At 41.7% G+C, this 26,857-nt stretch overlaps 1 protein-coding gene across 2 annotated transcripts in view; it reads left to right on the top strand.

Annotated features, from left to right (window-relative positions):
• Nucleotides 1-26,857, top strand: part of LOC119974653 (F-box only protein 11) — a 194,856-nt gene that overhangs the window by 133,687 nt on the left and 34,312 nt on the right. The window contains exons 8-18 of one of the 2 annotated variants that reach the window (XM_038813727.1): nucleotides 2,414-2,520; nucleotides 2,622-2,733; nucleotides 5,037-5,143; nucleotides 5,226-5,363; nucleotides 14,135-14,352; nucleotides 14,439-14,524; nucleotides 14,613-14,707; nucleotides 15,435-15,557; nucleotides 15,647-15,732; nucleotides 17,752-17,828; nucleotides 17,941-18,084. In XM_038813727.1, coding sequence (XP_038669655.1) covers nucleotides 2,414-2,520; nucleotides 2,622-2,733; nucleotides 5,037-5,143; nucleotides 5,226-5,363; nucleotides 14,135-14,352; nucleotides 14,439-14,524; nucleotides 14,613-14,707; nucleotides 15,435-15,557; nucleotides 15,647-15,732; nucleotides 17,752-17,828; nucleotides 17,941-18,084 — 1,293 coding nt within the window. The remainder of the gene's footprint in view (nucleotides 1-2,413; nucleotides 2,521-2,621; nucleotides 2,734-5,036; nucleotides 5,144-5,225; nucleotides 5,364-14,134; nucleotides 14,353-14,438; nucleotides 14,525-14,612; nucleotides 14,708-15,434; nucleotides 15,558-15,646; nucleotides 15,733-17,751; nucleotides 17,829-17,940; nucleotides 18,085-26,857) is intronic. The other variant, XM_038813736.1, reaches the window with a different exon arrangement.

Here is a 26,857-nt window from a genome sequence, read left to right as displayed (position 1 = left end):
TAGAGGGGGACCTTCATCGAACATATGTATAGCGAGGGCAAAACTGACTTTATCACTCACACCCTCCACTACTGTCTCTGCTCATCTCTCCCCTACCCCCACATCCCAGGATCGAAAAGGATAAAGAAACTGTGCACAGATCCCGCATACAATATCCAGTTTAACATGATACAACCGTATTAATTTTGGATAATTAATGCTGTAAGACATCACTCCCATCACCAAAGCGGTGACCGGTGGCTGCTGGATAGACCACCGGCTCATTCATTCTTCCATGTTCATCAAACTTCGCCAGAAGCAGTGGCAGATGAAGAAACAGCTCCGAAAAAGATCAACATTGAGAGTTTTCAAGAGCCAAATATGTTAGTGTATTTTCAACAAGATCTCCGAAATCTTCACTGTTCAGTCTGATGGAGTGGAGATAAACAGGGCAAAGCTGAAGACAGCTATCATCCCAAGCTGCAAAGAAACCGGCTGCAAAACCAGGAAACACCAAGACTGGTTTGACTAGAACGACCACACCATCCAAGATGTCATCGACAAGAAGATGAAAGCTCGCCACGTCTGGCAAAACGGCATAACCAGCAAGACAAAGAGGAGAGTTAATCACCTAGCCAAGGCAAAGGTAGAAAAAGAACTGAGGAAATCAAGAACCAATGGTGGACTGACAAACCAAAGGAGCTACAGCTCCTTGCTGACTAGTATGGCACAGTGGGTTGCTTCAGTGCTACCATGCCAATATATGGAGCCAATCCTTAGACCTCAAATCTGTGGGCCTGAGGACTTAACCCTCTTGTGTGGCAAGAAAACATGAGCCTTCGATGGTGATAAAACTTCAAAGAACTCTTAAACCGTGATGATCGTGGACTCCCACCAAGTGTGGATGGAGTCGAATCCGCCATTAAACACATGAAGAATGGAAAAGTCCGCAGGAGTAGATAGGACCCCAGTGGAGATGTTCAAACTTGGAGGAGAAGATCACCTATCATCTCCATCAGTTGTTGCTGACATCGCCATCAGCTGTTGCTGACAATCTGGGGCAGAGAAGATACCGTCATTCCCACCATCATCAAGAAAGGAGACAAAGCGGACTCTGGGAACTACCAAGGAATCTCCCTACTCTCCATGGCTGGGAAGATCATCACCCGAATCCTCGTTAGCTGTCCAGTCTCTGAAGAAGTCCTTCCAGAAAGCCAGTGTGGCTTCCGACCAAACTGGAACAGCAGACATGATTTTCAATGCTCATAACAAGAGAAATGCCAGGAGCAACATCAACCACTCTACATGGCCTTCATTGTTCTCACCAAAGCTTTTAACTCAGTCAATTTGGAAGTACTATGGAGGACGTTGTCAAAGGGCGGCTATCCAGAGAAATTTGTCAACATCCTCGGACTCCACGACAAGATGCCAGCGACAGTCCTCACCGGAAATAAGACATACGCCTTCAAGATCAAGACGGGAACCAAGCAGGGGTATACGTCACTGCTTCCACCCGTCATCGTCACTGTCCTTCACCTTGTGAAGAGCAAGCTTTCCAGTGGAGTGGACATAGTCTGCAAGATGGATGGAAAGCCTTTCAACCCCAACCAGTTGAAATTGAAAACGTTTCAATACAACTGGTTGAAATCCAAGACGAAAACGTCACTGACATCGCTGTCTTGAGAGGGATTCTTTGCATCAGCTGGGAGGACAGGCATACTAACATCCGTGTCCTTGAAGAAGCCAAGAGTACCAGCATCGAGGCCATGATCATCCAAAACCAACTCCACTGGGGTTACCTTGTCAGAGTCCTGGCTGCCCAGCTCAAGGAAGGCTTCTGAATAACAGGAGGCTTTAAAGACACCCTGAAGGCTTATCTCAAGAAATGCAACATGGACGTCTGCCTGGGAGATCCTTCCTCAGAGGAGGCCTAATTGGAGGAACCTCCTGATTGAAGGGGCACGTTTCTTCGAGGATACCCAATGTCAAGAGAAGGCCTGGATAAGGAGCTTGAGAAAGGAATACAAGCGATTATAGAGTTCAAGGACCGCTCCCACCTCCCGGAAACACCTGCAGATATGCGGTCGAAGATGCAGCTCTAGGATCGAGCTCATCAGCCATGCCAGAACCCATGACCAGTAACAGAGTTTCTTTGGTGGATAGTCAAAATCGTTAGCGAGTGACTGCCGGAGAGAGAGTTATGTCCTTTGATTTTCACAGAGGAAAGTTTTATAATTTTGAACCATGCAGATTTATTGTTTTGGTAACTAGCTGGGTGTTCAGAAAAAAATGTTACTGGTCTCTACTGAGACTATAATTTATGAAATGATTTGATTTGGAAAATAAGTCTTCATATTATGTACTTAAAAGACAATTGATCAGAAATGTTGAGCTAAGTTGGTTTGCTTAAAATATTTTTAATGTACACTTACAGCACCAGGAAAAGTTGCAGATAAGGTCATCATTGAAAACACTAGGGATTCTACCTTTGTATTTATGGAAGGTTCTGAGGATGCCTATGTTGGATATATGACAATTCGGGTAAGTTCTCTTAGCATTTTGAGCTTACAATCATTTGGCAAAGCTATTTTTAACAACCTGTGAAATCTGTAAGCAATATCTTTTGTGTTTCTTCCTTCTAGTTTAACCCTGATGATAAATCAGCCCAGCACCATAATGCACACCACTGTTTAGAGATCACAGTAAATTGCAGTCCAATAATAGATCATTGTATCATTCGTAGTACGTGCACAGGTAAGTGTCGCCTTTGGTAACATGGTTTAACCTACTGAGGCTACGTGCTTGATAAGTTATTGTAGCCTTGGTATTTTGTGTGAAGTTATATTGGTTTGTTAGTGACTAGCCCATGTGAAATACCTTGGGACATTTTACTATGTTAAAGATGCTATTAATAAATGCACACTGTTGTAAAATGGTTGAACTGATGCGTATTGGTTTTAATTTTAATGTGATAACACATGGTAAACTGGAGGATGTGATGTGGTTCTTGCCTGTTTTACATCTTTATGCTCCTGCTGCCCTATTCTGATTTTGTGTCTACCCCTTCTCTGCATAATTTGCATTACCTGCACCTGTTTTGCTGTTTGTTTTTCATTTCATTCAGGTGGATGATGGTGTTTGGCGTGATGGAGAAGAGAAATAGCCTGAACTAGCTGTTTTGTGTTCTTGGGGCATGAACAGGGAAAGTTTGGGCTCCTATCCCCCTCTATTATGTAATTCATTGTTGTTTTCGTCTTCTGCTAGGGAAAGAATCCTAGCTAAGGAAAAATGGGCAGACATTTTTTCCCCTCTGTTTTAATTCAAGCATCCGTGACTCTGAAAAGAAGACATTAATGAAACTATGGAGTTGTCTGAAGTTGCCTGTGATTCTGTGATCACCTCTCCTCACAGATTCTCTCTGGGCAAGCTTTCAGGTCTCTGCTATCTGAAGAGCTATTAAATTGCCTGCTCTAGCACGGTGGCACAGTGGTTAGCAGTGTTGCCTACGGCACTGACGACCCGGGTTCGAATCTTGGCCCTGGGTGACTGTCCGTGTGGAGTTTGCACATTCTCCCTGTGTCTGCGTGGGTTTCGCCCCTACAACCCAAAAAGATGTGCAGGATAGGTGGATTGGCAACTCTAAATTGCCCCTTAATTGGAAAAAAATAATTGGGTACCCTAAATTATTTTTTTTTTTTAAATTGCCTGCTCTGCAAAATATTTGGAAGTTTGGTGATTTAATTGAAATAGTTATCTTTATAATTTCATTTCCTCTCTCATTCTGTTCTCTCCCCCTTCCCCCCCTCCCCCCCCCCCCCCGTCTCTCCCTCATGCTCCCATTCTCTGCGCCCCCCCCCCCCCCCAGGCCAAATCTCCCTTCAGCATAGACTTGATTAGCCACAGTTAATAGGATGCAATAGGTGCCATGAAGATGTTTTATGGGGGGGGGGGGGGGGGGGGGGGGGGGGGGGATGGGTCTGAGTGATCTATCCTGAGTTTTTGTTCCTTTCCCATCATTCTGAACAAACACCCGACCGACCTGTTTATTATTGCCTTTCCTTAATGGCGCAGTGAAGATCAAAGAATTTGCGATTCTGTAGTTTGGGCTGTTGTAAGCTACTAACTATTTATTACTTAAAGAAAGTAACGTTTGGGTGGGAGGGGAGGGGGGGGGGGGACTAAATCAAAGCTCTGTTTCACCAGGCCACTAGTTTTGAGTACACTATCATGGATATCACTGCAGCTTGTTCTTTTGTTACTATACTTCAGAAAGTGTGCCTATCTCTTGCAAGTTAGTGCTGACTTTATTTTAATTAAAATTTGATGTATTGTACTCAGGAAATCCAGATCTGCTGGCTTCTTCACAGAACCCATTTGATAATCCAGACGGTTCATCGTCTTCCCCCATTTAAACTCAACCCATTTAAACCCTGAACTATGAACTTGAGTGTTCCAATGCCCTCGAGCTTTGTCCAAATCTCGTCCTCCCTAAAAGTTCACACAAAACTCTGCTGCCTGTATTCTATTCTCCTCTGTCAAACCTAACCTACATTTGCTTCAGGACCCCAGTGTCTCAGATTAAAAAATTTTAATTATGAATTTAAACCCTAATATTCTTCTTGTCTCAACTTTACCAAGGCTTCATCCTCTGACTAGTCTATTGTGTCTTCCCTGTCTCCACCCCCCCCCCCACCTCCAAACCATTAGTCGCCATGCCTTCGCCCGCATAAGCCCTATCTGCAGAATTTCTCTCATTCCTCCTTGTAACCCTCATTAAAATTTATCTTTTTGGAACTTTTGATTACCCCATCTAAAATCTCCTCCTTTAGCTCATTGTTTTGATTTAACCCCCTGTGAAGTATCTTGGGATGTTTTTGTATGTTGAAGGCACTATGCACTTTGTTGAATATGAAGCACATATGTATTTTCAGAAAACCAAAAAGGAATGGATTTAACTTTTATATGGTACCGGAAGTTAATGCCTCTATTGGTTCCAAAAATCATTCACTCCTTTTGAAATAGTATAAATTGATTTATTGTACAATTCTTTGTTACAGTTGGCTCTGCTGTGTGTGTCAGTGGCCAGGGAGCATCCCCTACTATCAAACACTGCAACATTAGTGATTGTGAAAATGTTGGGTTATATATAACAGATCATGCACAGGTATGATAATCCAATATTCAAGTCACTCTTTTAACAATTTTATTTTTTGCCCATAGCTTAGTATAATCTTTTTATTTCATAGGGAATTTATGAGGACAATGAGATTTCAAACAATGCTCTTGCTGGAATCTGGGTAAAAAACCATGGAAATCCTATCATCAGGAGAAATCAAATTCACCATGGGCGTGATGTTGGGGTCTTCACATTTGATCATGGCATGGTAACTCTTACTACTTTCAATAAGAATTTGGTAGTTAATGAATGGGCGGGTAATTGCTGCATTATGGTTTAATACAGTGTTCGGGCTGGGATGTGACAATTCATCAGATCTTTAACTAGAAGAACTGTTCTCCTCAGGGTATGTTAGCATGGGATGTTTACCACTGTCGCTAAGTTTCCTCGCGATGCTGTGCTATCGTTTCCTGTATGCGACAGTTTGATTTTTGTATACTAGTTCGAAATAGTACACTTCAGAATTCCATTCTTCTGCAGACTTAAAATTCCTTGCCACCAGAACAGATATCTACAATCTCTGGAGTCTCCTTCTGGTGCACCATTTGTAGAGAGTAAAAACATAATTGCTTGAAAAACTGACTTCCGGAATGTGGCGACTAGGGACTTTTCACAGTAACTTCATTGAAGCCTACTTGTGACAATAAGCGATTATTATGTCAAACAGGATCGGCGTCATTATAATTAGAATAATAGTCTGCAGCTGTCAAAAATGCTTAATTTAGTTTTAAAGTTCTGAAGCAACTTTCTGTTATGATCTTGTAATTGAATTAAGGTTGGTCTGATCATATTGTTGGTGGTAAATGAAGATTTTACTAGAAAGCTTTTATTCCGTTTGTGTTGCTTCAAGCTTCCTGGTTTTCTATTCTAATATGTTCTGTGTGAATTTTCTTTAACAATCAGTTGTGTAGAATCTGAGTGTTGAAAGCTAATACTTGTTGGCTGAGAATTCAACTGCTAATTATTGCAGTTTAAAACTTCCTTCAAGTCTTTGTTTGCTATTTATTTTGTGTAGTCCCTTGGAGAATTTTCATATTTGTCATTTCAAATCCCCTATCATACGTGCTAAGTTTCTCTTTGCGGCAGTGGTTGTGTTACTACCATGCTTGACAGGAAATATTTTTATTTTCTTCATTGGAACTATCTATTTTTGTGGCTTTTAAGTAGTTTTGGCTATTTTCCAGGCATGTGTGTTATGTGAATTATTTGAGCCAGCTGTATAGGATGTTGTTTTCCCGTCCTTGGTGGAGCACTGTAGCACCTAGCCTATTATAGCATAAGTTTGTGCTTTCCCTTATAGTTCTTTATGATCCCCCAAAGTCTAGGATTTTTCATATCCTTAAAAAGTATATTTTTAATATTTCATTCATAACACTGGTTGGCACTGTTGCTTCACAGTGCCAGGGACCCAGGTTCGATTCCCGGCTTGGGTCACTGTCTGTGCGGAGTCTGCACGTTCTCCCTGTGTCTGTGTGGGTTTCCTCCGGGTGCCCCGGTTTCCTCCCACAAGTCCCGAAAGGTGTGCTGTTAGGTAATGTGGACATTCTGAATTCTCCTCTGTGTACTCTGAACAGGCGCCGTAGTGTGGCGACTAGGGGATTTTCACAGTAACTTCATTGCAGTGTAAATATAGGCCTACTTGTGACACTAATAAATATTATTATTATAAACATTAACCTTTCAACATGTCCAATATTCTTTTCCTGCCCATGGAACCATAGCTTTCTTGAGCTACTGACCTGGAAGATTGGCATGTACCTACCTCAACAATTTACTTTTCCATTATATTAAAGCTTTCTTTTCCCTCTTAATGATTGTACATGCTTAAAAATGACTTCATATCCTTGTTAGATTCCAGTAGTCTCCTGAAGTGAATGAATTCACAGCATAGATTTGCTTTAGTGACTGCATTTCATAAGCAACCTTTTGAGAATTCGTTTGGATGTGGTAAGACAGCATGGAAATGCAAGTCTTTCTTTGTCTGTTAGCATGTGCTCAAGTCTGGTATGTTCCTGCTGAATAGATTCCTAAACAGTAATGTTGTCTGTGGCTGTATCAGCTGCAACTATATGTTTAAACATTGAATAAAGAATGGTATGGAAAGTATGCATTGAGGTACACGGGTATGAGTTTCCAAGATACAATTGCCTTTGCTGAAATATACTGGATGCGTTCAATTTAGCAAACACATCTTGTGTAAGCACTGGCAGTATTTTCTAGCAAGCTTTGCTCGGAATACATGGATCAAGAAATGCTGTTCATTTAGTTTCCGCGTCATCTTTAAGGAGTTAACCCGTTTAGTTGGCTATTCAGAATTTGTAATTGTACTTCATGATTGAATTTTCAATTCTTTGCATTATCCTAATATTTTATTTACTTGTTCATGGGATATGGGTGTCATTGGCAAGACTAGCATTTATTGCCCACCCTTCATTGCCCTTGAGGTAAACAGCCAAAAGTTTGAATCTGTTTATTTTTAAAAATAAATTTAGAGTACCCAATTATTTTTTCCAATTAAGGGGCAATTTAACGTGGCCAATCCACCTAACCTGCACATCTTTGGGTTGTGGGGGCGAAACCCACGCAGACATGGGGAGAATGTGCAAACTCCTCACCGACAGTGACCCAAGGCCGGGATCCGAACCCATGAATCTGTTTATTAACCAATTCACTCTGAAGGCTTATCATCCACTTTTATGGCCCATGTAATTGCTTCATTAGCATTCTTCAACAGTCATGAAGTCCTGATAATGGAAGCAAGAAACAAATGTTGCCTGTATTTCACTGTCATGTACTGTCCCATCGTCATCATGGTACCTAGGATGTCAGGATATGTGGGGACCTACTCAGTTGGCTAAATAGCTGGCTGGTGATGCAGAGCGAGACCAGCGGCATTGGTTCAATTCCCGTACCGGCTGAGGCTATTCACGAAGGCCCACCTTCTCAACTTTGCCCCTCGCCTGAGATGTGGTGATCCTCAGGTTAAATCACCACCAGTCAGCTCTCCTCCTCAAAGGAGAATGATGCCTGTGGTCATCTGGGACTATGGCAACTTTACCTCTCCTAGGATATATTTTGTTTGGGTACTTTTCCTGTGTTCATGATCTACCTTTGTGATTTATTTACACTGGCAAAAATGCTGATAACAGAGACTGATAACTTTTACTCGTTATTTTGTGCAACACTTAGTTGTTTTTCAAGAATTTGTTTAATTCTCTACTTTTTAGTACTTGACCCCAACAAATGCACATTTGCCTCTTAGTTTTCACCTATGTCGCTCTTAACTAATGTGTTTTTGTAACGTTAAATCATGCAGTATGGGGCAATATTCGTTCTGCTGCAGTTGAATACTGTGCCACATGTTGAATCTAACTGGAATTCAGTGATGAGCTATATGAGCACAAAACATGGTAATCTTGGGAACCGTCATGTTAATTTTATCCAGATTGTCGTTTCCTCCTGCGATGACCGATTTTGCATCCGTGGAATTTTAAAAATGGTTAGCTATACGTTCAAGTGAGAAAAAGTTGTCTTTCTCTTAATGGGGGCACTTTTTCTCTGTGTGTAGAAGTGCAACCTACAGACTTATTACTGTTCAAAGGAGTCTTGATATCATTCCGCATCCCAATTACAAAGAATACTATTAACTTCAACATTAGTATGACTTACTTTTAGGTGTTTCCGTTTTTAAAATTATATCGAGGAGAGATCCATTATTGATATCCAAATTCTGGCTAGGGTAATTCACTATTTTTGATATATCAGAAACCAAATTATCGTTAGTTAATACCATGGTTAATCAAGAATGCTCAAGTGTACATAACTTCTCCAAGTGATTATGCCGATGAATCAGCTTAAAGTTATCAAATTTTATCCTTATGTATTTATGGTGTACTTTTTGCTTCTGAAACCAGTTGCTTGTCATTTCTGTTTCATGTTAGTAAAAGCCCATGTTTGTAGCCCAAGCCAGTTCCCCAATAGAGAATGTAAAGAAGAGTGGCCACAAAACCACAGCAAGCCTGATTGCCACATCCATTCTGCCCCCTCTGCCACAACTGAAGCAGACTTAAATCTGGGTTATAGGGACCATAGCTCCTATCAAGTTAAATCTGGGTAAATGAAAAGTATGGAAAAAAGTTTTTTAAAAAACTGTGCATGCACCTTTTTAAAAAACTTTTTTGTACTTTTTATTCCCCCAGATTTAAACAGTTTGGTACAGCAACCACATTACAGGTAAGTGGACTTAAAAACTGACTTTGTTTTATTATTAAGAGAAACAGGCAGGCAGAGGGGATACCTGTGCTTCTTGGCTGCTGCTGACTTTTACAGTACCAGATTACAATGCTCTTATCATCGAAAATGACATCATAGCAAGAGAGGATGTCCAACATCCTGAAAGACGTGCTGTTAGGTGAATTGGACATTCTGAATTCCCCCTCTTGTGTACCTGAACAGGTGCCAGAGTGTGGCAACTAGGGGGTTTTCACAGTAACTTCATTGCAGTGTTAATGTAAGCCTACTTGTGACAATAATAAAGATTATTATTATTATGTGATTGCAGGAATGTTTTTTTCAGAGAAATTCTTGAAATTGAATAATATGTAGGAAGGCAGATATATTTTTGGAGGAAATTTAAGTTTAAAAGCTAGATGGTGGAAGATTCTACTGCCATTGGAGAAATATGGTGCAGTGCACTAAATGTAATGTAGATTATGGTGAATGTGTTGTGCCAGAGTTTTCTTGGGATTTGTGGACAAGGGCTGGAATTTTAAGTCATTATTTTGGGGGCATGGAAACTAGGGGTCATGATCAGAAACGGAGATTCTGAATGAGGCTGGAGCTCGGGTAAAGCGAACTGGAGAGACTCAAACATTGACATAGGCCGAGTGTGCCACATAACTTATTTCTTTGATGTATTTTCGATATAACAAGAGAGGTGGCATTGGAGAAATTTAGGCTGAATGTGATGAGGACCTTCAGGAGTGGTGGTGACCTGATGGATGTGAAAATGAATAATTCTGGGAAGGAAGCTAATATGGAGTTAACTCTAGATTGACCAGGAAACTAAAATTGCACAGTTAACTGGTTCAGTCTGGTGAGTTGCTGAGAAAAATGATGGAATTGGGGGCTAAGATGGTTTTATTCCTGCTAGTGTCCAGGTGAAGAGTTTTTTGGCTCATTCATACCTTGTGTTAATTGGTTGGCCAGCACAGTAGCAATCATGAAATTGAGGATGATGGTGGAGCCAGCTAACCTAAGAAATATGAACCTATGCTTTAGGATAATGATGCTGGGAAGCAATCTGTGGATTAATACAAGGACAGTGTCAGGAATGGAACCTTGGAGTTCACTGTGATATTGTACAGGCACAGTAGGATATAACTTTACAGGTGATATAAGTTACATTGTGGTATATTGAACTGGAATCAGGAATAAAAGAATTGAAATCTGATGGGAGTGGTCGATCACCTTGAGGACTATAGGGATGTTGAAGAGGGATAGCAGATAATGATTTGCTGTTGCATCAATATTCTTGTGCTGCACTTCTGAGGATAGGGTGGCACAGTGGTTAGCACTGGTGCCTCACAGCGTCGGATACCCTATTTCAGTTCCGGCCATGGGTGACTGACTGGAGTTTGCATTTTATCCCCGTGCATGCATGGGGGTATTCCCACAGCCCAGAAATGTGCAGGTTAGATGGATTGGCCCATCAAATTACTCCTTTGTGTCCAGGGATGTACAGGTTGAGTGGGGTTGTTAGGTATGAGGTGGGGGAGTAGGCGTTTGTGGGATGCTCTTTCGGAGGGTTGGTGTGGACATGATGAAGTGGCCTACTCCTGGGTTCAGTTCCAGCCTTGGGTGACTGTGTGGAGTTTGCACCATCTCCCCGTGTCTGCGTGAGTTTCCTCTGGCTGCTCTGGTTTCCTCCCACAATCTGAAGATGTGCAGCTTGGGTGGATTGGCCATGCTAAATGTACCCCTTAGTGGCCAAAAGGTTAGTTGGAGTTATGGGTTAGGGTGGGGAGCGTAGGCCTAGGTGGGGTGCTCCTTCAGAGGGTCAGTGCAGACTCCGACCAAATGACATCCTTCTGCACTGTCGGGGATTCTATGAAATCTTGGATGGAAGGCATTCAAACTGTGAAAAATAGGATACGCTGACCGTCGAATAAAAATTACAGCATGGGCTGTTGGTTAGAGAAGAAAAAAATAAACTTGTAATGTTATGGTATTTTTCTGGACCTCAGGAGATGTCAAAGTGCTTCTCAACCGATTTGGATTTATTGTCATGTGTACCGAGGTATAGTGGAAAGTATTGTTCGGCGTACAGTCCAGACAGAGTTCCATACATGAAAAACAGGACATACGATACATGAAAAACAGAACATACGATAGATACACAATGTAAATACATAGACATAGACATCGGATGAAGCATACGGAGTGTAGTGCTACTCAGTAGAGAAGATGCATCGAGAGATCAGTTCGGTGCATAAGAGGGTCATTCAGGAGTCTGGTAACAGGGGAAGAAGCTTTTTTTTGAATCTATTGGTGCGTGTTCTCAGACTTTTGTATCTCCTGCCTGGTGGAAGAGAGAATAATCAGGGTGGGAGGGCTCTTTGATTATGCTGCTTGCTTTCTCAAGGCAGCAGGGGGTGTAGACAGAGTCAATGGATGGGAGGCAGGTTCGTGTCATGGACTGGGCTGTGTTTTCGACACTATCGTTTCTTGCTGTCTTGGGCTGAGCAGTTGTCATACCAAGCTGTGATACAGCCAGGTAGGATGTATAATTAAGTACTCTTCAGGGCAGCACGGTGGCGCAGTGGATTCTCCCTGCTGCCTCACGGCGCCGAGCTCCTAGGTTCGATCCCTGCTCTGGGTAACTGTCCGTGTGGAGTTTGCACATTCTCCCCGTGTTTGCGGGGTCGCACCCCCACAACCCAAAGATGTGCAGGCTAGGTAGATTGGCCACGCTAAATTGCTCCTTAATTGGAAAAAATGAATTGGGTACTCTAAATTATAAGTACTCTTCAGGTGTACTTTTGCAGTGTAGGAAATGAGAACAGCAAGCTCCTACAAACAATGCAATAATGGCCAAATGTTTTTTTTAAATAAATTTAGAGTCCCCAATACTTTTTTCAAATTAAGGTGCAATTTAGTGTGGCCAATCCACTTACCCTGCACATCTTTGGGTTGTGAGGGTGCGACCCACGCAGACACGGGGAGAATGTGCAAACTCCACACACTGACCCGGGGTTGGGATCGAACCCGGGTCCTCGGCGCCGTGAGGCAGCCGTGCCACCGTGCACCGCCCTATGACCAAATAATCTGTTCTGGTGATCTTGGTTGACAGGTAAATATTGGTCAGGCCACTGGACAGGACTCCCTTTCTCTTTGAAATTGTGTCTTCTGATGTTTGATGCCCACTGGGTCCTCTTTTAATATCTCTTATGAAAGGCACTCCTGACAGTGCAACATTCCCTCAGTACTGTACTAAAGTGTCAACCTATATTTTGTGCACAAATGCATGGAGTGATAGTTGTATTCAAGGGTGAACTTTTGAAAGGCAATGGGTAAAGGCTTTCAAGAAGGGAAGTGAACAATTCCTTCGACAAGTCAGCAGTTGATGAGTATTGGATCAAGGAAAGGTGGGAGGAGTGGTGAGGAGATGGACATGAGAACAAGTGTTGGGTCTTCGGATGGAATTAAGTCTCAGTTGGGAAGGTAGGAGTTGGCTATGGAAAGATGTGCTGCAAGAGATTATGTTGGGGGACTTTGAAGGGAAAAGCTGAGGCAGACAAGTGAATAATCCAGTTTTGATGAAGTCCATTGGGGCATAATACTTGTGTCATTTGGGGAGAGAGGGGGCTAAGGAGGAACGTTGAAGGAGATGTTTAATTATAGAGGAGCGATCTAAATTGCTTTTATGAATTTAAAGTGCCTATTTTATTTTTTTTCCAATTAAGGGGCAATTTAGTGTGGCCAATCCATCTACCTCTTGGGTTGTGGAGGCGAGACCCATGCAGACACTGGGAGAATGTGCAAACTCCACACTGACAGTGATCCGGGATCGAACCCGGGTCCTCGGCGTTGTGAGGCAGCAGTGCTAAGTCTTTGATTTCTTAACCTACTGCAGAGTTGATGTAACTTTTTTTGTTGCATTTATTAAGTTTGTATTGACAAACTTGAGTTGACTGACTTTGGCACTTCTATAAGTGAAATATAATTAGTTTTAATTTGATTATAGTTTAAATATGGCTCTGTTGGCCCCTCTTCCATAAAATTTGTTCAATTAACCAAGAAGAAAAGGAAAATGCTTTGAAGTTATATCTACATGCTAGGTAAGAATTAGCATAAATAGAGAGCAAATCTAATGCAAGCTGAACTGTATTCCAAACTTTGATTCCATGTACAGTTGGGAAGCGATTTTAATGGTAATGCTGCAGTACAAGTGTAATTGTGTATTGATGGTTTTGAATCAAATTAGTTAATTCTTCAGGCAACAATGCAAATTGAAGTTGAATGAGGTAATCCTCGAGCTTGAATTATGATTAAGCTAAAGCTTTGTGTCTGAGACAACTAGGATTTGAGTGCCCAAACTTGGCCCAGTTGGATGCATTTGGTGGACTTTTAATGGACCTCCTTGAGATTTAAATTGGAAATGGAATTATGCAAATTGTATAGGTGCAGTACATTGTGGGGAGGATGAGGGGGATTTCTAAATACCCATTTTACATTATGGGAGGGAGGAATGGAAAGTTTAATCTCTGCGGTTTCCTCCAAATTGAAAATTTAAAATGTTCTTGGAGGTAAGGGGAGAAAATAAAACATTTTGTGATTCAAACTTTTTGATACTGCTCTCATCTATAATGTGCACAGCACAACCTTCGGATGTTCGCTATTATATTTCCATTTGATGGACTTTTAAATTCGAACATTCGCCATGAATAATCATGGAATTTTGATATTTATTTGTTTCAGGGTTACTTTGAAAGCTGTAACATTCATCGTAATCGAATAGCTGGTTTTGAAGTGAAAGCCTATGCGAATCCTACAGTAGTGAGATGTGAAATTCACCATGGGCAGACGGGAGGGATTTATGTACATGAGAAAGGACGAGGCCAGTTCATAGAGAACAAAATCTATGCAAACAATTTTGCTGGTGTGTGGATTACATCAAATAGTGATCCAACAATTAGGTAAGCTTTTGGGCATCATTCTAGTCATCAAGATAAATATATATCTCCTAGGTAATTTAATGAGTTTTTTTTGTTATCCTCCTTAGGGGGAATGCCATTTTTAATGGTAATCAGGGTGGCGTTTACATCTTTGGAGATGGCAGGGGCCTTATAGAGGGAAATGACATTTATGGTAGGTTAAGGAATGTATCCATTTAAATTCAAGCGTTTACTTTTTGAATCTTGTATGTTCATGATTATTTTAAAATCCTGTACCCTAGGAAATGCATTAGCAGGAATACAGATTCGAACAAATAGTTGTCCAATTGTACGCCATAACAAAATTCATGATGGTCAACATGGAGGTATTTATGTGGTAAGTCTATAGCTTGTGTTTTCTGTTTGGTATGGTATGTTGGGGTGAGGGAGGTTAGAGAAATAAGGCTGTATTAAGTTTGGAAAGAAAATGAAACGGATGTCATTATTTTGTTTGGTTGGTTTAAAAGGCTCTGGTGAATGTGGAAGCTACATTTAGAAATGCTTAACTAGCCTGAGTTCTTTAGCTAAATAAAACACGTGTATATTACTATATAGAAATACAAGTTGTTGAAAGTTAAAGAAAAACTCAGTTAGAAACCTGAAATAAAAATACCAAATGTTGGCAATGTAAAACCAGTGAACCAATTCTTACTGATCTGTGCATTTTCAGGATTTTTCTTTATTTCCAATCCATAAAAGCTGCATATAATTATTGGATTATCTTGTAACATTGTCTTTCAAACAACCAAATAATTATCGTAACTGTATTGTTTTTTTCTGTAATTGCAACCACCGTTACCACAAAATAATGAGTAGCTTGTTGCTGTTGTGTTGAGAGAGTATGAAAACTGAAAAGCCAACAAAGAATTACACTTGGGGAAACTAAAATTTCTAGAGGAGAAAGACGAGAAAGAGATTTATAGAATTCTGTACAAGTTGAAATAGGTTATCTTTAGCACTGAGGAGAAATCCTACCTTAATATTTGCAGGGTTAAAAATGGTAGGAAATGCACCATGTTGAGCTACATTCAAAATGCTAAATGTTTTTAACGTTTATTGTTAAGCACGAAAAGGGGCAAGGTGTAATTGAAGAAAATGAAGTATACAGTAATACCCTGGCAGGTGTCTGGGTAACAACAGGAAGTACACCAGTGTTACGGCGAAACCGAATACATAGTGGCAAACAGGTACATATGAATTCATTTAGAAGTGTTTTAGCAAATCTGATAGTCCAGCAGTGTTAACAGTATTTATGACAGAGTGTTTGTTTTACAAGGTGGGTGTTTACTTCTATGACAATGGCCATGGAGTGCTTGAAGACAATGATATCTACAATCATATGTATTCAGGGGTTCAGATTAGGTAAGCTTTACGTTTGCCTTCATTGGGGCACTGCTATCTGATTTTGTCTTGGTGCTGTCTTAAATTGTTGCCGCAGTTGAGAATAAAATGCAGGCATTAGTTACATTAAAATATTTCTTATCACAAAGTCTTAAAATCTCAATGCTTTACTCAGAGTTACTTCTGGCGTGCAGATGTGGTTGACTGAGGCAGATTACATATCTGCCATTAAGTCTTGACACTTAAGAACACAGGTTCTTTTTTATATAAACTAACAAATAGATAAATATCAATGTAATATCCATACTTAGTTGTTTAATGTGTTACTAATGGCCACAGTATTTCTACAGGCCATTGCCAACTCCGCTCAAAAAATATTGTGTGAAGAGCTTTGAAACGTTCTGGGAATTGGTCATCTGCAATGTAACTGCAATTTCTTTTTTCTCATGTCATCTGGAATGTCAAATAAATTAATGAAATATGAGCTGGATTAAGATTAATGCAGTCACATTTAAGGTGCATTAATTTATAAAATATTCTTAAAGGTGTAAAATGTCTACAGGTTGAATAGAGATGAAAGGAATAGAAGGAAACTTTTAGGATCAATATGTATGATATTTTATTATCCATTTGCAGTTACAAATTAACCTAATTTCTCCTTGCAATTTAAAAAAAAAAAAAAAATTCTTGTAGCTGGTACACATGGACACTATTGAAAACTAAACTGGTGAAGATGTTTCCTCAGATGCTAGCATTTCCTGTTTCTTTACGGAAAGCATCAAGTCAGGTTAGAGAAGGAACAAGATTGAAGTGAGATGGGGAGAAAGAATATTGAATGAAGGCTCATATGCATCCCTTGCAAGAGAGGGGCAGGACACTATCCTTGGGATGCTTTGCACATTTGCTGAAGGCCTATTCAGAACAGCACAGCTGTTGGACAACATTTGCTGCTGAGTCGACTTTTATTAATTGAACTGCATACCTGTTCCAGGTATGTTGTAATATTGTTGAAGTGGGAAGGTTCTAAGTGAGATGCTGCAGGATTGGTGGGAGGGGCCATATTTAATTTGTGTCATAGGCTTGGATTCAAAACTTAATTCAAATGGGAATAATTGTGGTGAAACCAAACTTAGGGATTTGAAGGAGGCATGTTCGAAATTACAAAACTCGTTGGACAAACCGTGCAAATGGACAGAACAGTAGCGCATCGGCCAGGATGCTGGAGGAATTTCCCTGCTGCTTTTCGGATATTGGTATATAGAATCTTTTGCATCTAACTGAGTGGGTAGATGGGGTCTTGGTTTTAACATCGCAAGGCAGAGACCTGGTTATGTTTTTGTGGAAGAACATTTCTGATTTTATTGATCATTCAGCCATTTTTATGAGGATTTGAAGGCCATGTTCAACAATGAGTGTTGTATATTAAAGAAACGTTGTAGACTGCTACTTTGGACTGGCGTCATTTTGCTTAAGTTTCACATACATTGCTGATCAGTCAGAGTAATTTGCAAGTAAAAGCAATTAGTCTTTTGTATGAACTCTACCCCTGTGTTTGAGATGTACTTTACTTAACTTTATAATATCTTATTGGTTGAAAACAAAATTTTATTTTTTCGTAGTTTACCTTCCAGAGTTTTGTTCCACATTCTGCAACACTGGTAGCTCAATTCAAGTTGCAATGCTTCACGGAGAGATGAAAGTCTTTCTATATTTTGTGTCATGGCAAAAATACTGAATGAGAAGCCACAAGCTTTTCAGGCTAGGAACAAAGGTGTGCTTTTTCTTTAGGTTCTGTATTAAAACTGTGTTGGTGTCCAATCTCTACATGGTGTACAAATTGTACTAAAGCTTTGATACTTGAATTTTTCAAATCACTGAAGTGCTTTGTATTTTTTTTCATTTGTGCTGAGAAGTTAATATTGATTCAAGTCCTGCATAATAATCAGAAAATGAGCACTATTTGGGAGTTTATTTCTCTGACGTACTTGTTACTATTGTAAGACATTAATCTTAGGCTAGTTTAAAATTTGTGATCCACAGAACTGGAAGCAACCCTAAGATTCGGCGCAATAAAATATGGGGAGGGCAGAATGGTGGAATTCTTGTTTACAATTCTGGTAAGTGTCCACTGTGGCTGCAGGTCTTTTCATTATTGTTTTTCTGTTCTGTTTTATTTTTTCCTCAATTTCAGATCCAAGTGAAATTATTTCTTGATGTCAATTAATACAGGTCTTGGGTTTATAGAAGATAATGAAATATTTGACAATGCAATGGCCGGTGTTTGGATTAAAACAGACAGTAATCCCACACTCAGACGGAACAAAATCCATGATGGCCGAGACGGGGGTATCTGCATATTTAACGGAGGCAGGGGTAAGGATTTATAGCTTAAGATTAAAATAACTTGTACAGTTTAGCTTCCCAAAGGCTAAATGGGGAATTGGACAGTCTGTATGGTACGAAACTAAAAGGACCATGATCCTGGTTTGATCCCTGGCTGGTGGTGCCAGCTGATCAAATAAAAAGGTGCAACATTTATTGCTTTGAAACAGAGAAGGAGGGGGGGGGGGGGAATCAGATTCTTGTCGGTAAACTTTATGTATGTGTACTTCGGATTCATACAAACCTACGAAGCAGGAGTAGGCCCACTCGATGCTTCAATACTGCTCCACCACTCAATAAGATCATAGCTAATCTGATTGTCACCTCAACCCCCACATTTTTGTCTACTCCTGATAACCTTCAAGAATCTAATCTAGCTCGGGAGTGGCGCAGTGGTTAGCACTACTGCCTCACAACACCGAGCGCCCAGGTTCGATCCTGGCCCCGGGTCACTGTCTGTGTGGAGTTTGCACGTTCTCCCAGTGTCTGTGGGTCACACCCCCACAACCCAAATATGTGCAGGTTAGGTGAATTGGCTACGCGAAATTGCCCCTTAATTGGAAAAAAATAATTGGGTACTCTGAATTTATTTTTTAAAAAAGAATCTAATCTAGCTCTGCCTTAAATATATTCAAAGACATGCAGCTACTACCTTTTGAGGTAGAGAGTTTCAAAGATTCATGACGCTCAAAAATATTCTCCTCTTCTGTGTATTAAATGAGCGAGCCCTTTTAAAAAACTATATATATATTTATTGAGGTTTTTGCCAAAGTTTTAACAAACAATGCAACAAAACCACAAGGATACAGCACAGCCAGCAAAAAAACTCCACGTATATGAATACAGAGGGGGACAGGAGAACAGCAGTATATCTTATGGTCTTATCGAGGAGAAGGCAGGAGAATGGGGATGAGAAATGTATCAGCATGATCGAATGGTGGAGCAGATTATGAGCTGAATGGCCTAATTCTGCTCCTATATCTTTTAGTCTTATAACTGGCTCTATTCAATCATTAGACACAACTTGATACCTCTATAAGACCAACTGGAGATGAAGGGAGAAACAGGCTAAGATAATGAAAAGATGGTAAAATGGTGCACACCTTCGCACGTGATTGCTACGAGAGTTCAGGATAAAATTTTCATGTCATGTTCAGACACGTACCAATATATATGTCCCTCTACTCTAGCATCAGAGGCACCAATGACGCACCGCAACCTTTCCTCGGATACCAGACCGATTTGCACCCATGCAGGAATCAGTCCTGGATTCTTTATACCCACCCTTTTTTTTTAGAAAAAAGCTAACAAACAAACACAAGAACCTCAGCTCTAAAAGGGTGTTACATGTATATCACGCAAGTCAACATAACCCCAATCTCAGACCCAGTGCAGAACATCATCACACATTTATTCAGAGAGGACCAGCAACAACATGAACAGATTATCATCAGTGCTGTCAACACCTCCCAAGAAAACAAGAAGGAGAACTAGAACTACCAAGAGTGGATCACAGGATATTAAAGGATCAGGATCCCACCATTGGCCCGTAATCCCCTGGTGCACAGATTGCCCGTTAATGGCGAAGAGAACAATGCTCATTCAAACAAGAAAACATCCTGACCATTAGGGGGCGCAACAGGATATCAACCAAAGTAAGGACATGACTCAAGCCCAAGCCCCTGCGCACAGGGGAAGCAAACCCCAGCCGCTCAGGATATTCCTAATAATAACCCCAAGAAGGGACATCCCAAGCTCCAGGGCACCACAGGATAACAACTACAGCACGGGACCTGGCCTAGCCCATCACTTTCTGACACACAAGAATCAGTACCCCAGAACTTCTAGAACACCCCAAAACCAAACCCCAGCTGATCCTGCACTCACTAATCGTACCATGGATACCGCACCACTCCTATCTACACCAAAAACATTTTTGTACGCCAACCCCAGCCAATGAGACCCCCACCCCACCAAAGAGAAGAATTTCCAACGCACCCAATAAATCCCAACCACAATAAGTAGGACATTCAGGAAACCACCATATAAGACCACTTGGAGAAGGGGCCTATCTAACCTTGAGAGAAGGTCTCCAACAATGTAGAGGCATGGCGAACACTCTTGCTCTCTCTCCCTCCAATAAATCTGTCAAAGATGGGCCCAGCCCACCTCAGCGTGCCGCCACCCCATTCCTCCTATTCCAGTAGCTCAAAAAAAGAGACCCAGAAAACACTACAACCTCAAAATTCAGAAGGAACCCAGTCCTCCCCAGGATACATATTCTGTCTGGACCATCAACGGCAACAAGCACGGATTCTTAGCTTGGAGGTTATCCTCAATCTGTAAGGATTTGACTAACTGGGAGGCTATCCTCGATCTGTAAGGATTTGACTAAGCCCAGCACTCAACTAGTAATTCAGAGACCCAGAGTCATGCTCTGGGAATCGGGATTCAAATCCCGCCATGGCAGATGGTGAATTCAATAAAGAAAAGACAGGAATTAAAAGTCTAAACAGTGATCATGAAACCATTGCCGATTGTCATTAAAACCCATCTGGTTCTCCAATGTCCTTTAGGGAAGGAAATCTGTCATCCTTACCTGGTTTGGCCTATGTGTGACTCCAGACCCACAGCAATGTGGTTGACTCTTAAATGCCCTCCGGGATGGGCAATAAATGTTGGCCTAGCTAGCGATGCTCATATCCCATGGACGAACAAAAAAAAACTCAACATTAATCAACCACGCAATTCATCCTCATTGCAGTAATTATAATAACAATAATCTTTTATTGTCACAAGTATGAAGTTACTGTGAAAAGCCCCTAATCACCACATTCCGGCGCCTGTTCGGGTAAGCCGGTACAGGAATTGAACCCATGCAGCTGGCCTTGTTCTGCATTACAAATCAGCTGTCTCGCCCACTGAACTAAATCGGCCCATTGTAAATGAGTTGAGGGGTGTCTTTAAAAAAAACACTTCTTTCCCATAACCACAAGGATTACAACACATCATATCTGGAATTAAGAAGTCCAGTGATGACCACAAAAACTATTGTCGAATTACAGTACCAGCCCAAACCCTAACAGTGGCTAGGAGACTGGAATGGAACCCCAATATTTAAGTTTATTTTAAGACAGTGCGGAAAGAATGATTCACTCCAGGAGTGATTTGCATGAAAAAAAAAATAGGGCTTATGGTATTTCTAAAACTGAACTTTATTGTCAATACAGCATTAAACTTGGTACCCAAAAAGAACAGCTTACTACTTAATACTACTAACCAATTTCCTATTAAACAACAAAAAATAAATATACATCTCTGAATCTAAAAATTAGTAGGGCATGGAGTAATGCCTCTGGTTAGAAGCCATTCATACTCTGGCTGAATATCTTCAAATAGTTGCATGTACTGGGTTGTTTCAACTTTTCCGTGTCTTCGGACAACACTTTTAAGCTTCCAAATAGAATTGTGGACTCCAAGTCAGGCAGATCAAAACTCCACTCCCCGCCTCTCTCTCTCTCTCTCTCTCTCTCTCTCTCTCTCTCTCTCTCTCTCTAAGCTTCTCCAAACGCACTCGCTGCCTTTCTGAGCTTCACCCAACAATGACAGCAAGCTCCCCAAGACTACATTATCATTAGCCCCCAGGGACTTCCCAGGCAAACCACTATACATTAGCCCAGACTGATGAACACATTCCCTGCCACTTTCTGCTGTTGTTTCCGTGAAGCAAAACAAAATACTTTTTAAACACATTCTAACTTCAGGCTTTTAACCCTTAAATTGGCTCCTACATTTAGAATCCAATTTTCCTAACATCTTCCAATCGTCACAATTGTCGTTAAAAAAAATTCCCAGCTGGTTCAGGAATATAATTTTCGGGAAGGAAATCTGGAGTCTTCAACTTTGGTTGATGTGACTCCAAATCCAGAGCAATGTGGTTGACTCTGAAATGGCCTAGCAAGCGCCTCAGTTATATCAAACTGCTACAAAGTCGATAAAAGGGAAAGAAGCTAGACGGCCCAGCCAGCTTCGACCAAGGCATGGAAATTACAACGGCAAATCCAGCCCTGTCAACCCTGCAGGGTCTTCCTTACTAACATATGGGGGTTTGTGTCAAAATTGGGAGCGCTGTCTAGCAGACTAGTCGAGTAACAGCCTGACATAGTCATGCTCACGGAATCATACCTTACAGACAATGTCCTAGATCCCTCTATCACCTGGGTATGTTCACCAAGCCAGGGGATCGACTCTAGTTAATTGAAGAGTGCAGGAGGGCATGCCATGAGCAGTGCAAGTCATTCTGAAAAATGAGGCGTCAACCTGCTGAAGCTACAACACGGGACTGCTTTCATGCCAAACAACATAAGCAACAAGTGATAGACAGAGCTAAGCGATCCCACAACCAATGGATCAGTGGATAATAAAGGATCAGGATTCTACCATTGGCCTGTAATCCCAGTCCTGCCGCATCCAGTTGTAAATAGTGCTGGACAATTAAACAACTCACTGGAGGAGGAGGTCCACAAATATCCCCTTCCTCAATGATGGAGAAGCCCAGCACGTCAGTGCAAAAGATAGGACTGAAGTATTTGCAATATTCTTCAACCAGAAGTGCTGAGTGGATGATCCACCTTGACCTCCTCCAGAGTTTTCCAAAATTACAGTTGCCAATCTTCAGCCAATTCGATTGGCCCCATATGATATCAATAAAGGGCTGAAGGCACTGGATACTGCAAAGGCTATGGACCCTGACAATATAGTACTGAAGATTTGTGTTCCCAACTTGCCGAGCACCTAGCCAAGCTATACAGCTACAATACTGGCTTCTACCTGGCAATGTGGAAAATTGCTCAGACATGTCCTGTACACAAAAAGGACCAATCCAACCCAGCCAACTACTGCCCCATCGGTCTACTCTCAATCGTCAATAAAGTGATGGAAGGAGTCATCAACAGTGCTACTAAGTGGCACTTTTACCAATAATCTGCTCCCTAACGCTCCGTTTTGGGTTTTGTCAGGGTCATTCAGCTCCTGACCTCATTACAGCCTTGATTCAACATGGACAAAAGAGCTGAACTCCAGTGGTGAGGTAGGAGTGACTGTATTTGACTTCAATGCAGCATTCGGTGTATGGCATCAAGGACCCTGAGCAAAATTGGAGTCTATGAGAATCGGAAGGAAACCTCCCCGCTGGTTGGAGTCATACTTAGTACAAAGAAAGTGGTTGTGGTGGTTGGAGGTCAGTCACTCAATCCCGGGACATCACTGCAGAAGTCACTCAGGGTAGTGTCTTCGGCCCAACTATCTTCAGCTGCTTCATCAATGTCATTCCATCCAATATAAGGTCAGAAATGTTGATATTCACTGAATGCAATGTTCACCATTCGCATCTCTTCAGATACTGAAGCAGTCCATGTGAAAATGCAGCAAGACTTGGACAATATCCAAGTGTGAGCTAGCAAGTAGCAAGTAAAATTTGTGCCAAACAAATGTCAAGCAATGACCATCTCCAATAAGAGAAAATCAAACTATCGCTCCATGACATTCAATTTCATTGCCATCACTGAATCCCCCCACTATCGATATCCTGGAGGAGTTACCATTGACCACAAACTATTACTGGGTTTACCAAGAGCAGGTCAGACGTTGGAAATCCTATGGCGAGTGCTCCCCTCCTGTTCCCCCGAAGTCTGTCCGCCACCTATAAATCACAAGTCAGGAGTGTATTGGAATACTCTCCACTTCCCTAGATGAGTTCAGCTCCAATAACACTCAAGAAACTCTGCGCCATCCAGGACAAAGCAGCCCGCTTGATTGATGCTCCTTCTATAAGCGTTCACTCCCTCCATCAATGACGAACAGTGGTAGCCGTGTGTGCCCTCTTCAAGTTGCACTGCTGGAACTTAGCAAGAATCCTTCGGCAGCACCTTTCAAATCCACGACTACTACCATCTAGAAGGAGAAGGGCAGTAGATACATGGACACTCCACCTGGAGGTTCCCCTTCAAGACACTCACCACCCTGACTTGAAAATGTATTGTCGTTCCTACACTGTCGCTAGGTCAAAATCCTGGAACTCCCTCCCTAATAGCACAGTAGATGCATCTATGCCACATGGACTGCAGCAGTTCAAGAAGGAAGCTCACCACCACCACCTCAAGGGCAATTAAAGATGGGCATCAAATGCTGGCCCAGCCAGCGAAGTCCACATCCTGTTTTTTTATTTAAATATGAATTTAAAAAAATAAAATAAATAATACATTTCACTGGCCTCAGATCACTGTCAGTGTGGAGTTTGCTTATTCTCCCCATGTCTGCATAGGTCTCACTGTCACAGCCCAAAGACGTGCAGGGTAGGTGGATTGGCCAGGCTAAATTGCTCCTTAATTGGAAAAAAATTGGGTGATCTATTTTTTTTTTAAAAAAGAAGAAATAATACATTTCACATCTTCTCAATATGATTTTTGCTAGAACAGGATAACGGGCGACTCTCGCCCTCGTGTTCACACATTACACACCCAACAGATAATAAACAAAATCGCAAGAGAGTAACGTCCAGGATTATTGAAGAATTGCCGGATAATAATCATCTATATTGCTGGAAAAGCCTTGAGAGGATCATTGAACACTCAGGATCTCTCGAGGATCTCTATCAAACAAGCACCTTCACTTCCACCATTCCAACACCCAAGCGATGATCAGCCTGGGCCCTAGGGGGAATGACTTGACACGATCAACCATCTCCAACCCCACTGACAGCATAGAGAACTGGATAATAGGGCCAGTGGTCAGGGGGTCCAACCGATGCCAGTCCTCGAAGACTGGATACTCTGTCAAACCTGATACACCCAACCACCAGATAAAGCATGGTAACCAATTTTCAAACTCAATCGGGGAACTCGCTGACATTTGCCCACTCACTTAACCTAAACGTATCCTTTTGTAGTCTCTTTGCATCCTCTTCAAGTTATTTTCCTCTCTATCTTTGTGTCGCCTGCACAGTCTCCCACTTCTCACCAGGGATCGGGTTCGTGGACGCTCCCCTTGTCCGACGCTGATCTCCCGAGCCCGTCAGGTGGGACTATGCCATTCAGCAGGATCTCAATGAATCTAAGGTGGTCCCTCACCAGGGAAAGTGCTCTATTGGATATAAGGATTCTCTCCTCCTCCATCACTCTTCCCACGGATACCTCACAATTCCTCAGTGAACTCTAAAGACCTGCACCACTGAGCCGAGATCCTCATCCAGAACATTGTTGTTGTTGATTGCCATTATCCCGATGCACATAGCTCCGCCTAGGCAAAGGCCCAGTCACCAACAATGCCACTGCAAGCTGGGCCCCACTCCAGTCCACTCTTGACCACCATGGTCAAATGGGTATTCTCGACCATTTAACTCTGCTCCTCATTGCAAAGCTCCAGTCAGGATCAAGCAGAGACATAGTGCAACACATATATCCCAAAAAGTGGCAAATATTGTATGTACACTAGGATAAAATAACCAGAAAGACTAATGGAGCCAGAGCTTGTGGAGCAACAGCCACTGCTGCGCACTCATCATGTGACCTCCACGACCCAGTGGTTAGCACTTGCTTCACAGCGCCAGGGTCCCAGGTTCGATTGTGTCTGTGCAGAGCCTGCACATTCTCCCTGTGTTTGTGTGGGTTTCCTCCGGGTGCTCCGGTTTCCTCCCCACAAGTCCTGAAAGGCGTATTTGTTAGGTGAATTGGACATTCTGAATTCTCCCTCTGTACCCGCAAAGGTGGGGACTAGGGGATTTTCACAGTAACTTCATTGCAGTGTTAACGTAAGCCTACTTGTGACAATAAAGATTATTATTTCAGATTATTATTATTTTTAATCGTTACGCCTAGTTCCACATTCTCCACGAGGGAAACATCCTCTCCACACCCACTCTGCTGAGACACCTCAGGATCTTAAAGGCTTCAAACAAGTCACATCTTGCTCTTCTAAACTCTTGAGGATCCAAGTCTAACCTTCAATCTTTCCTCCTAAGACAACCCGCCCATTCCTGGTATTGGTCCAGTAAATGACCTTCGAATTGTTGATGCATTCAAATCTTTTTCCTTAAATAAGACCAATCCTGACAACAGTACTTCAAATGTGGTCTCACCAGTGCACTGTAGACTGAAGCATAGCTTCCCTAGTTTTGTAATTAATTTCCCTCACGAACAATAACATTGTTAGCTTTCCTAATTACTTGCTGTGCCTACACACTAACTTTAGCGATTCATGCACCAGGACACCCAGACCCATTTCCATCTAAGCTTACCAATCTTTCACCATTTGGATAATCTTTCTTTTATTCCTCCTGCCAAAATGAACATTTTCACATTTTCTCACATTATTTTCAATTTGCTAGACCTTTGCCCACTCATTTAACCTAAATATATCCTTTTGTAGTCTCTTTGCATCCTCTTTCAAGTTATTTTCCTCTCTATCTTTGTGTCGCCGGCACAGTAAGCAACCATGCCATCTGTCCCTTCATCCAAGTCATTTATGTAAATTGTGAAAAGTTGGCACCTGTGGTACACCAGTCATTATATCCCACCAACCAGAAATAGACCCCGCTTTCCTGTTAGCTACTCCATCTTGTAATTTTTATCTCACCACTGCTCTTAGAATTTCCCCCTATACCAGAAAAGGGTCAATATATTCTAACAGGCGAGCAGGGATTTGAACTCCCTGACTCCTATGCAGACTTAAGCGGGCGCTATTCGGGTCAAACTAATGTTTCAAGTGA

This window comes from Scyliorhinus canicula, chromosome 1 (genome assembly GCF_902713615.1).
Source record: "Scyliorhinus canicula chromosome 1, sScyCan1.1, whole genome shotgun sequence".
Classification (NCBI taxonomy): domain Eukaryota; kingdom Metazoa; phylum Chordata; class Chondrichthyes; order Carcharhiniformes; family Scyliorhinidae; genus Scyliorhinus; species Scyliorhinus canicula.
This window is presented reverse-complemented; position numbering and strand designations above follow the sequence as displayed.